Source organism: Amblyomma americanum, chromosome 1 (assembly GCF_052857255.1).
Source record: "Amblyomma americanum isolate KBUSLIRL-KWMA chromosome 1, ASM5285725v1, whole genome shotgun sequence".
In the NCBI taxonomy this organism is placed as follows: domain Eukaryota; kingdom Metazoa; phylum Arthropoda; class Arachnida; order Ixodida; family Ixodidae; genus Amblyomma; species Amblyomma americanum.
This window is the reverse complement of record NC_135497.1, coordinates 139076100-139089181: the sequence shown is the minus strand read 5'-3', so window position 1 is coordinate 139089181 and position 13082 is coordinate 139076100. Positions and strand designations below refer to the sequence as shown.

The 13082-nt window shown below is 47.9% G+C and overlaps 1 protein-coding gene across 1 annotated transcript in view; it reads right to left on the bottom strand.

Annotated features, from left to right (window-relative positions):
• LOC144113807 (uncharacterized) overlaps nt 1-13082 on the bottom strand; it is a 186516-nt gene that overhangs the window by 64730 nt on the left and 108704 nt on the right. Inside the window, exons 6-7 of the mRNA XM_077647144.1 lie at nt 7852-8070; nt 955-1158 (exon numbers count right to left, since the gene is read on the bottom strand). Coding sequence (XP_077503270.1) covers nt 955-1158; nt 7852-8070 — 423 coding nt within the window. The remainder of the gene's footprint in view (nt 1-954; nt 1159-7851; nt 8071-13082) is intronic.

The window sequence follows — 13082 nt, the reverse complement described above, 5'->3', positions numbered from 1 at the left end:
TTAAGTGTCCCCTCCATTTTTCTGCTCAAAATATTAGGGGTGTGCAAATATTCAGATATTTCGAATACAGACTCAGACATCCTCCTACTCTATTATTTGAACGAATCAAATAGTGTGTGTTCGAAATTATTCGAAATGGACCGAATATGTCTTCAGGTTTTCGAATACTCTTCGAATAATTGGCGCGAAGTTCGAATAAGACCGGCGCATTTTTCGTCCGCGACTATCCGAGAAACAAGGACAATACAAGCCGTGTATCATGCTGCCAAGATCGGTATGCGCGGGATGGAGGGTTGAGCACCGTGGTGCCGCCCATTCGTTTGGCCGTGTTCATTATCCTCATACATGGCCTCAGAGATTGGACGACTGGGCAGGGCCCTGGCAGGTTCAACAAACCGGGCCTTTACGCCTGACCTCGGAGGCCATGCTTAATGCACAGCTCTCGCCCGTCTCGGGCGCTGCGATGTGGCGCTAGTTTATTATCTCCCGTTGCCAACAGCAAAAGGTACTTTCGCTATGCGCTTAACAAGACAATGATAAGGACGATACACTGATTTTGTGTTGCGACCCCCAAAATGGATATCAGGGTTGCGTCTCTTAAAGGATAGAGCTATACCTGCGAAAGCAGCGCTTCACTGTTTCTCACCATTGCTCATTGAATATGCCCACAAGCAGCCAATATTTGTAAAAATATTCGAGTCGTATAAGATTCGGGTTTTAGCTGAACGATTTGTATTCGATTCGGTAGCAAAGCTATGGTATTCATAATGGCTTAGGTCTGAAAAAAAAGTACTATTCGTACTCTTCTAAAAATATAATTCTTTTGGATATTATAAAATGAAAATGAAATGGTATTTTCTGCCCAAGCTTAAGGACAACACACAGCGATCAGACACGATCCCGGAGCTTCAAAATTCTATCACATGCAAAAAATACGAAAACGCCACGACTCACAGTATGTGCCTTTTGCGCCGCTGAATAAACGTAAAATGGCCGACCGCTTGGCTGCGGCGCGCTGTTTTGCAGGACTGGCGGCAGAACAACACATGTTACTGGCTGGCAGGCAGTCCCTAACAGCAGATGCTGCCACGGGTGCCGGAATATCAGGAGTGGCCTGCGCGGAGGCTCCTGTACCGGTGAGCGGCACTTTTGTTGAATCTGCAGGGCAATGAAAATAGGCAAGAGCGATATTGCAGCAACCGGGCGAAGGACCAGCAAAAGACAGTAGCCATGCAGCGCAAACTGCGGTGAGTACATGTACATGTTAAAGTGAATTAAACTGATTTCTGTCTGGCTTACGCTCCAGAGAGTGAATTACGTAAAAATGTGAACTTCTTTTCTTTAAAAGCGAAATTTATTGCCCCAGGGCATTAATGATGAATGAAGGTGTGATGAATTATGTAGTAGATTTTAAATGAATGAAAAAAGGCTAGCTGATTTGATGAAGACCAGTAGAGAACGATTGTACGGTCCCTGCGTCCAGGCAATGTATGAAGCAGGGTTGCTTGGTGAAAGATCTGCTACCATGAGGTGCCGGATCCTAGTAGGCTTGAGAGCGGGGCAGTCCCACAGTAAGTGATGAATGTCGGCCTCAATGTCCTCGTGTTTACATATCGGACCCCCTGACCGAGGAAACAATTCTCGGTACTGAGGCCACTTCCGAGTGGTGGCTGGTGTGAGGGAAACCCCGACCGGGATCCTCCAAAGCGCAACCTCCTCTGCACGGGGAAGACCGCGGGGGAGGGTTACCGCACACGGAGGGATGAGAACACGTGTGCGGCGCCAGAGGAGTTCCTTTCTTGATGAAAGGACGGTAAAATTGTCGAAATGAAGGAGCCGAGGCGGTGATGAGTTTGTATTCGCAAGGCGGGTCTCTAAATCTGGCTGGCTTTGAGAGGTTTGCAGATCCCGTGGGACCCACTCAATACGTACTGGCTGCGGGATGCGTGCCGCGAGCCGGTGGATGTCCTGACATATCGTTGGACAGCGGCTGCCACGTCGTAGCAACCGGACAACTTGAAGGGCGTCAGTGCGGATGACAACGCGGGACGCAGGGAGCAGAGTTATGTCGGCCACGGAGCAGAATGCTTCTTGAACTGCAACGAGCTCAGCACAAAAGGACGAAGGGGGTTCCGTAAGCTGAAACCAAGAGGTTTGATTCAGGGCAGGTCTGCACGGAGAGTAGATAGCTGTTGTTGCTTTGCAGTCTTGTATGCTTGCGTCTACGTAGACAACTATGGATCCTTCAGGCAGGCAAGCATCTTGTTTCTGAAATTTCTGGCGAAGCAACGATGCCGAATGAGGAGACGTTGGGCGGCGATTATCTGTTGGCTTGTTGTCGCTGAGCGGCACAAGCTTCCATAGGAGAAGAACTGGCGTTGGCGGCTGAAGAATGGAGTGTGACGTTGCATAAGTCCTCAGTGCATGCGTGGAGTGCGATAGACTGGCCTTAAGGCTGCGCGCTTCACGCGCTGCTGCACGAGCTCATCAATGGTATTAAGCTGCGCATTCTCTTGTAAAGCTATGACCGGTGTGATGCGTGGAAGGCCCGTAATGGTCCTCATAGCCTCTTGCTTCACGGCTTCAAGGCGGTCCCATTGGGCTCTTCTAAGATGTTGAAACTGGTTTGGATAAACAATACGTGGCTGCAGAACTGCCCTCACCAATTGCCGTGCAACGAACGAGCCTGCGCCACCAGTTTTCGGGGTAATTGTTCTAATCAAACCCGAAGTCTGAATAGCTTGCCTTTTTACCTGAGAAAGCCATGGAGTCGCTGATCCTGATTGATGAATCATTAAGCCAAGGATTTTTACACTCGGACTTTCCTGTAGTGGGGTGCCTGATAGACAAAGACGGATTGGACTTGCAGCAAGTTTACGGCGTGTCCAGCGGTTGGCAACTGACGTGTATGTTGTTTTATGCACGGATAGCTGAAGTCCGATCGATGATACGTAATTACAGGTAACATCCAAGGCAGATTGAAGGGCAGCCTCATGAGTACGGAGATCTTGTTGAGTACTCCACACCGTCATGCCGTCAGCGTACTGAAGAAATTTTATGTCACGGATGCCTTGTAAGCGCCAAGCCAGCGGTATGTAAGCAATAATAAATTACGCCGGTGACAATACTGATGGGGCACGCCGCAGATATTAACAAATTATCCGACCGCTTCGCCGCTGAGGCATATTGCACATTTTCTGCCTTACAAAAATTATTGTACAAAACTACGCACTCTCAGAGGAGATGAAGCATCTCAATGGAGTTCAGAATGGCTGCATGACTGATGTTGTCATATGCCTTTTCAACGTCCATTGCTAAAACAGTACGCACATTGCGGCTGCGGGTAGATGACAAAACTGTAGATGCTATGACAGCCAACCCGTCCTCTGTACCAATATATGGACGAAAGCCGATTTGTGCTGGGTGATAAAAACTGTGCTGCTTTAGCCACCATGACAATCGTGTGGCTAGCATTTACTCCGCCAGCTTGCACATCGTAGGAGTTAAGGAGATAGGTCGCAAGTTGGCAAGGTCCGTCGGAGGCTTCCCTGGGTTCGGGAAAGGAATCACGACAGCGGATTTCCAGCTCTCTGGCACTACACCATCCAACCATTCCTTGTTTATGGTGTCGAGTAGTTGAGGGAGTGCAGCGCTACTCAGGTTCTTGTACACCTCGTACTCAATATTGTCCGGGCCGGGCGCTGTTTTCCGTTTCACATCATCCATTGCAGCCAGCAACTCAGGCATAGAGAATGGACACGCAATTCCATCTACGTCGACATCAGACGGCATTTGATATACATGCGCTGGTATGCCTGCCATATTTAAACTAGCGGATGAAGAATGCACAGCATCGTATTTTGGGGAAAACTTTCCCGCTTCTTCTTTGGCGAAATCACATGACGACAAGTTAGCCGCGAAGCATGCGGTTGCCGGTGCGTCAGTCGAACGGCGACCGCGTTTCATTGTACGGAATGTTCGCCAGAGAGAGGCATTCAAGGATTTTGCAGAAAATTGTTCGCACCACGCATGCCACTGCCGCCGAGAGAGGTCGCGTTCATATTTGCGTGCCTTAGCTGTAAAATAGAGCAATCGCGCACGTGCCTGCGACGAAGTAGGGTCTCGCGTAGCAGCCAGCACGGCTTGACGCCGTACCGCCCACAAGTTGAGAAGGCCAAGGTCTGGTGCCGGTCGACCAGCATCAGTCCAGATAGTTGTAGCACTGTTGAAAGCTTTTTGTATGCGCTCAAAAAGGATTGGCGAACAATCTGAGAAGAGATTGTCCATACAGGAGCGAGAACTGTCCCAGTTGATCACAGAACATTTGAAGCGTAAAGGTCGGAAATGTGAGGTGTGAAGACCGATGATGATAGGGTGATGATCACTTCCCCGGCAGCCTGGCTCCATGTGTCGGAAGGGAGTACGCGGACCCGGCCACCACGTCAGGTCTGGAGCATAGGAAGCACTGCGAGTTTGACGCACTGGCTGTGTTACCGTCCCAGGATGGTTGAGCAGCACAAACTGGGCATCCGTGAAGGTGTCCCGCACACGCCTGCCACGAGGGCTTGAAGTGGGGTGCCCCCAATCCTGGTGAGGGGCGTTAAAGTCGCCTCCGACTAAAATCGGACACCCGCGATACTGCCGACGGACACTTGTTAACAGGCCAAGATTAATACGGGAGGAAGCACCACCGGCTGGTCTAACGTAAAATGAAACGACCACAACGGTTCCCTTCTTAAGTTTCGCAGCCACTGCCACTACCTCTTGACACGACGTGCACCAGTTTTCGAGAGCAAGGCGTACATGCGGAAAACGTGAGCCCACATACACCGCCGCCTTTCTCGGGGGAGCAGCAGTTTGTACACGAGGTTTTATCATTGATGGAGACATGTAGGCACTGAAGCCTGGAATCAATGGCAAGGCGTTTTTTTCCTGTAGCAGCATAGCCCATTCCTGGAGCTTGTGAATTTGTAGTTGGGTCTTGAGCTCTCCCACCTTCGTGGAAATACCTCAGCAGTTGCACTGCAGCACACCAGCACGACTGGAACTTGCCATTTCTAGTTATTAGCCCAAGCGCTCTGGAATCACTGACGTCAGGTTGGACCACTGGTTGACCATAAACCGGAGCAAAGAAGTCGCAGAGTTGCCCAGTGGCATTGCGATAATCTGGGAAATGGCGCCAGGAAGGCTATGTTGCTGCGCCATTGAGAGATGTGGCGGATGATTCCGCTGCCCGTCTACGTCGAGCGAGCATTTCACTGTGTTGCCGGAGCTTGGTGACCTCCGCTAAAAGACATGCGATTTGTTCATCGAATGCGGCCATATCGTCCGGCGCTAGTTCAGTCACTCTGCGCTGATTTGTTGGCTGTTTTCGGAGGCGTTCTTTTCGCACAGTACCGTTAGAAGGTTGCTGAGTTGAAGGATCATGCGAGGTGTGCTCGGGGAGCTCCGGCCACTCGTCGTCATCCCACTGGAGAGCTGCGAACCGATTGGATGTCTGCAATGAAATTATATTGTCTTGTTTTGGCCAATGCTTAGTCATTCAACAACGAGCCTGTTTTGTTGCCTTTTGTTTTGTCGGACAGCTTAGAGATGTTATCTCGTAGTCGTCGGATTTACAAAGGCCGCATCGGTACGCCACTTTCCTTTCCGATGTACTTTCACCGTCAGCAGTGAAGGGGCAGGATTTGCGCATATTTCCAGTACAGAAGCATTTAAAGCGATATACTGCACTCAGTTTTATGGCAAGGCCGTAAAATACAGCCATAATAGTACAGACGGGCTGGTAATGTCAGAGGGCCTTGCACGGTGACTATGCAAGAGCGCCCCTTTCCCATGCGTCGGGCCTGGATGACACGGTGCGTGGCACAGTACAGCTCACGCTGGAGTGCAGTTTGATCATCAGTGATGTCGACGTTGTAGACGACGAAGCGCTGCAAGTCGGAGCCTTCAACTAAATACACTTGTACTGGCACTGATATTTCGCTTGTCAGTGAAACATTGGTGAGCGTTTGCAGCCGTTCTACGGCAGTCAGAGTCGGAAGCCACACTGCAATGGTGTTGGAAATATTCTTGGCTGTGAAGCCCCGAAAACCTTTGGTTCCGTGGCACGCGACCAAGTTAGCTTGTAAAATCTTGTTTGGTATATCCGTGAGGCTTTTGTTAACCAGTGATTTAATGGTCACTTTGTAAGAAGACGATACGGGTGTAAGCTCCACCGAGTTCTCGAACATAACAAGTGCGCTTACCTTGGGAGCCATCACTTGCCGAAGATGGAATCGGTTGGCTGTCGTTTCAGGGACGTTTGTGAGTTGCGCGAGGACACTTTTTGCAGGGGTAGAGGTGCCGATAAGTCCATTGGAATACCCTGCTCATCATGCTGTGCGCATTGAGGCCCATCCGGTGGTGTAGAGTTGATGGCCATGTGCCCTGGAGGCAGATCACTCACGAGCAGTCCGGCATTTCGGGAAGGCAAGAGGGGTGAATCTGCCAATGAACCGGGAGCACAAAGCTAGACCTGACACCGCGGATCAGGTGTCGACTGCGTGGCAGGTGCTGCCACGAGAGACGCCGGCAGAGCTACCTCCGCCAGCGTGGCAGCGGAGGCACTAAGCCTAGCGTCAGTGCATAGCTCAGCTGCACTCATGCATGGTTCCCAGGAGACCTCAGACGGTGGGAGGACGTCCGGAGCTTCTTGAGAAGGCGAGGATGCAGTTCTCTACAAATAGGGCACGCATTTACGTGGATGGCGAGGTTTTTCTGAAGAGCGATGTGCAGCCACTTTTGCAGGGACACACTTCTTCTTCTTCCTCGCGTATTCCGTCAACTTCTTTTTGTGCCGCACATAACAGCCTAGCAGAACGTAGCCCGCGGTAGGTTACTGCCATTCTGCCAGATTCAGAGTACATTTGAAATGCCATTGAAACTACGAAATCCCCAACCATCGAATGGATTAGAAAATCTCTGTCTTTGTGATTACTTAAGCACGGCGGTCAACGGTTGCTATTTGTTATTTGTTTCGTATCCGCGTTGCTGTACGTTCTAGGTTATTCATTTTCAAGAATGTGCATACTGACACAGAGCCTCCTTGCCAACGAACTCGTGAGTCTAATTCAAGCGACAGTTTTCACAGATAAGGTAGCTTCAGTTAAATCCATAAGGCAAGAGCTACGAATGCGCCAAGCCTAAAACTACAAGACAAACACCCTGGGCATAGAGTCTCTCATAATGCAACTTTTAAATAAAGCTTTCTTTTTACCTTATCATGAACACGTTTTCCTGACAGCGTTGCAGCCATGACTTCTGTAGCGCGTCAGGAGCTACAGTTGATTACTTTTGTTGGTTTCGTCACTACTAGAAGTGATTAAAATATGAAGAGCAAGCCAAATGTCTGACCGTGATGTGGTATCGTACTCAACTGCAGAAGGAAGGTTCCTAAATAAAAGCATTCATATACTTCATGCGGGATATTCACGCTATCTAAACACTGGTGGTGCTGACCACATTTATGCATACTGTTGCCTTACAGAAGACCATGAAGTGCCCTAGCTTTCAATATCTGTTCGTGAGAAGGTTTCGTCCATGCCAGCAACACTCTCAGCAAGAAAGAACTGTAGATATATTTGGCGGCTGCCTTCATCGAACAGAGCCAATAAATGAAAAGTATTTGGGCTCAAAGTAGGATTTGCTTTATTGTTTACAAACTTTGTCTTACTAATTACAAGACTGCTCACGCAAACAAAAGTAGCTTTCTGTATACGGTTGAGGATAACAAACGCCAAAAAGACACGGTGTTGATTTCGAGCTAAAAATGCCATATCTCATGAAAGAAACAGCAGCATCAAGACTCACTGTATCTATATCTTTTGGCGTTCAGCAGATGCGAAAGAGCAGACCTCTTCCCCGTGCCACGTTGTTCGCGTGAAGCTATCAGCAGGCGGTCCCGGCTGCCGAAGCATTCGTCCTCGGAAATACATGATGCTGCAATGGGCGGTAGGCTACGAGCAGTGGTCTCCGCGTGCGGTGTAGGCCCAATGCGTGGCGCTTTGGGAGCGGGACCTCCATGCACGGCTGAAAGGAAATGTCTCTCTTTAGGACACTGAAATTCAAGCACAGCTGAATGGCAATAACAGCGGACACGTGAAAACCTACACAGGCAACATTTAGGCCGCACAAGTTGGGATTAATACTTTGTACATTAAAGTCAGGATAATTCAGCCACCTCATCTTTGTTACGAATAGAGAAGTAAGTAAAATTTTCCACTTCTTTTTGCGCCTCGTTTACTTACCTACGGGAAAGTGTATCTAGCGGTAGTCAACTGTCATTGGGCCCTACCTATGGTATATAGGCGGTAATTGAACGTACTAAAACTCTCACAGACAAAAAGCTTCGCAAATCTCACTCTGCGTCATTCATTAAGCACGGCTGGTGGTTGATAGCTGTTAAGTGTTATTGTTTTAAGCTGATAACTTATTGCTCTGCCTGCCATTACTCGGGGCTATCATTTTCGGATCTGGAGTTTTAACTTTGCAGCACTCTTTGAGCTTCATATGAAAAGCAGCCGAGAGAGATAGTGTAAGCTAATGTCCAACAGAGACAGCGGCGTGAAAATTTCTCTACTCGCTGTGTTCTCCAGACAAACGTCATGACCTGCACTTCAAATGACCCTCGCTGTTTTGACCATATTTTTGCTTTCATATGCAATTCAGGGAGTAAAGAATAGCATTCTGTACTTCCTTATTACATTATTAGTTCAAAATTTTGGAATGAAAATTGTCACTGAAATATTTTATAAATGTAAACAAATGGCGCCAATACTTAAAGTAAGGTTGCAGCATTTGTAATTGAAAGAAAAACTGCGTTTAGCTGCCGCGTTACTTCTCTGGTAATATCCTAATTTCAAAAGATGCAATATCGGGCGCGATGAAGTCTAGCATCGGTTACCTTTGCACCTTGAAATATTTCACAGCACAAAAGAACCGGATCTGCTGGTTACAATATTTTATATGTTTTGTGCAAAACATCGCCTCACTTGTGCTTTAATTTCTATAAATAATAATAATAATAATAATAATAATAATAATAATAATAATAATAATAATAATAATAATAATAATAATAATAATAATAATAATAATGATAATAATAATAATAATATCTCTATTGCCACCACAGTTAATTACAATATTCATCAGGTCCGTCTACCAATAGTAACTTGGGGGCTTGGCATGACAAGTTGGCGCGGCAACACAAAATTTTTGTATGGAATTCAGGATGCAGCAAACAAAATTTTAACACAAAAAGGTCACATGTTCCTGGCAGGTGGAGTGAATGAAAAGACACACATGTGAATGAAATATAAGCGTAAAATATTCAAATCAAATGAAGTAAATTTTTCAGCACAGTTATAGAAGTAGCAGATGGAGATGTCTTCCAGCAAGTGATTGAAATCAATAGGCACATAACAACAGCAGCAGCAATAATAATAATAATAATAATAATAATAATAATAATAATAATAATAATATTAATAATAATAATAATAATAATAATATATCCTTCGCCGAAAAGCAGAATGATGGGTTTCCTACAGTTTCCTTTTTTTAGTCTCTAACCGCCATCAGAATTTGAATGAAAGCTCGGCGAAAATTGCCGTCGGCTGTGCATTCTTTACGCCCGCTGCCGCACACAGAATCGCCAGAATTCATGTTTTTATTTATGTAATTACACTCTCGGAGTGTGATTAGATAGGAGATGCATGATGCGTAGATTTAGAATGAGGTTGCAAATTTTGGGGAAAGAAAAGGCGATTTAAAAGAATAAACGACTCATTGGTACTTGCAGTGCTCCACACACGATGTACAGAAAAATACACATAGTTTAAAGTAAAAATGGTACAGTTTCAATTCGCGCAGAGCATAAAGAAATCAAATTCAACGGCCATATGGGAGAAACATCGTCAGCAGGTGAAAAACAAAATTTGCAGAGGCTTAGCTCGGCAATGCCAGGATATACGTAGCGAGAGGTACTATGTTTCCCTGGCTGAGCTTGTTTTTCGGAAACTCGAATGGTGTGATCAGTCACAGGACGGGCCTTCACATCCTCTTCTGTTGGTTCCCGTTGACTGACGCCTTCCATAGGCCCCATCTCGGCGGTTATGCGCCGTCTATTACGCTCGGCAGCCTGGCATCTCAGTTTAGCAAGGCATTCCTCTCTCTGATCGGGCGTCTCCGGCGCTCTCTTCGCCTCCTGACACTCATTCTCTCTTTGTTGAGTAGCCAACTGCCAGGAAAAAACCTCAGGCCCGGAAGAGTTAATCTTCTCTTCTCTGTGCGCTCCGTTTAGCAGTGGCTGGACTCTTTCTCTACATGCATGTCAAACGTTGTGATACAGACGCCCATTATACATATATGCCTTTTATACGAAATGCTGCGCATGCGGCGCGCGGTTCGGGTGTAAAAGCTGCACGCCGCGAGGCGGCGACGAAGAATGCGGCCTCAGGTTACCATGGTATCGGCGCATGCGCACAAGTGCTCATCCGCGTTACGTCACGCTCGGATCCGACGGTGGAGCGGGAGCGCGGCCGCGGCGACAGCGAAGCGCACGCCGCACCTTGCTCCTCTCCGGTTGCCATGGTAACAGCGCATGCGCACAACTTTCCTCTTCCATGCACCGCGAAATGCTCGACTCGTAGCCCAGGGTTGCTCTCGCTACAATATAAAGAGTGTGGGAAGCCTTCTAGATTCCCGCCGTGGCGTCTGCGCGGCATCCCGCGTCGCTCTCTTTCCCTTTCTCCCGCCTCGGGCGGCGGAGAGACGGCTGGTGGTTAATCGCTGTCATTCGGCCGCAGCTCCGCCCCCGGCTTCCCAAGGGCCTTTGCCATTGGTGACTTTTGGCGGGAATTCGGGACCCGTTTGGGGTGGTCGCGCGACCTTCCGAGCGGGACCCAGAGAGAGAGAGCGAGACCCCTCCGAGACAGCGTAAGGTGCGTACGTTACTGTTCGTCCGAGCCGGCCTCTGCCGTTCGGACCAGTTCATACTCGAGCTCGCCAGCGTGGGTCCTTGATCCGCCGCGGCTCGAGCCTGTCCAGGGGTCCAACGACCTCTTACAGGCGCACCTTGCGTTGACTGCCCACTCTCTCTCGCAAACGGCCCAACGGCCGACACGAGAGAGATCACAGCACTGCCGCGGGGACAATATCCTGCAGCGGCGTTCTAGCGGCGCGCATTTCTCTTGTAGCCCCGAGCGCGCACCGGAGCCTTGCTCTGAGCGCGCCCCGGGACGGGGTGCTATTGAGTGTGTGTATGTACCGCTGGAGGACGGCGTCAATAAACGTCTCCTTTGTGAACTTGGAGGCCTGTTTCTTGCGGCGAGCCGCTCTCCTCTCTGCAGAGGTTGAACGCCGCCGCAGCGGTGCCCCAGGGTGCGTGTGGTGACGGCTGATCGGGGCCCTTGGCTCGCGCGAAGCTCGAACCCTCGGTGGGTAGTGGCCTGTGCCTACTGAGAAACCCACAAGAGCCACTCACAGAACAATGAATTATCATACACTTACCAAGCATTTTAACAAGGCATTTTCAAACGATACAAGTCCCGTGTGTTTACATCATTTGGTAGTTTGTTCTAGTGATCTAATAACCTCATTGGAAAAGAATTTTTGAAGCAATCGGCTCTTCTGTTTGGTGGTTAGGTGCTTTTTTTTTGTGTGTGTGTTTCGGACGCGAATGAAAGGTATACCATCTGATGTAATGTATTTTCTGACATGCATATGAGAGTATAAAGGCAAGATTTGAAAAAAATAAAGTAGGTATACTTTATTTCATTCTCTATTAAATGTAAAGAGCACGGCCATTTATCTCACATTCGTAAAAGTCTGTGTTCTAGTGTATTCGCTGCAGATAGACTTAAGTGCATTGCTCGAAAATGGTCCCATTTCTATATATCTTGTTACGTACAAGGTCACAAAACATGATTTGAATACAGTGCCGAATTCGGCATCACACCGATTAATATGTGGTGTTCTCAATGACAAATGACCCTAAATCATATCAAAACTAAGTGCATGTCATTTACACGTTCCTCTTGCCGCATTCTAACCTCATATTTTAGAGTTAACAATATTGTCGAGCTTACTACCACATACCAACAGCTAGGAGTAATTTTCATACGGATCTAACGTGGCATCATCGCATCAACGTTTCTCCTGCAATTGCTAATTGCTCACTCGGAATCATGAAACGCAGACTAAGGCAAGCACGCATACACCACCTTAATGAGACCTAAAATTGAATATGCATATGCAATCTGCGACCCGAGACATAATTACATCATACGTAGCATAGAATCCCTAGAAAGCCGTCCTGTTCGCTTCATTTTTTTTTTTTGGTCTATTCCCCGTACACCAGTGCTACATCTTTGCCACCGCGGTGGCTCAGTGGTTATGGCGCTCGGCTGCTGACCCGAAAGACGTGGGTTCGATCCCGGCCACAGCGGTCGAATTTCTATGGAGGCGAAATTCTTGAGGCCCGTGTACTGAGCGATGTCAGTGCAGGCTAAAAAACCCCAGGTGGTCGAAAATTCCGGAGCTCTTCACTACGACGTCCCTCATAACCTGATTCGGTTTTGGACGTTAAACCCTCATAAACCAGTGCTGCATATTGAAATAGTAGTGTCGAATTAGATCCGCTGTCACTGCGACGAAAACACGCACGCCTTTCTCTGTTTCACAAGCTTTATCACCTGGGCGTTTTGCACGACGACGTCTTTCAGCTACCTTGCTTCATCTTCCCTCGCTGTGATCATCCTTGCAAAGTCAGTCGCCCAGTCTGTCAGTCATCACTTTACACACAATCATTCATACCTAGAACCGTAAGTGACTGGAATAGCCTACCATCAGATACTGCTACCGAGGGTCACCCAGAGAAATTTCACAAAATGCTGCATACTCACATCAGAATTTGGTGTGTCTGTGCACCACTTAACTTTTATAGAGTTATTAATCCTTCTTTTGTGCTCCCTCGAATACCACTACCTTCTTCCAGATGTTTCTTTTCATTCTGTTTTTTTTCTGGGTTGTTTTTGTAT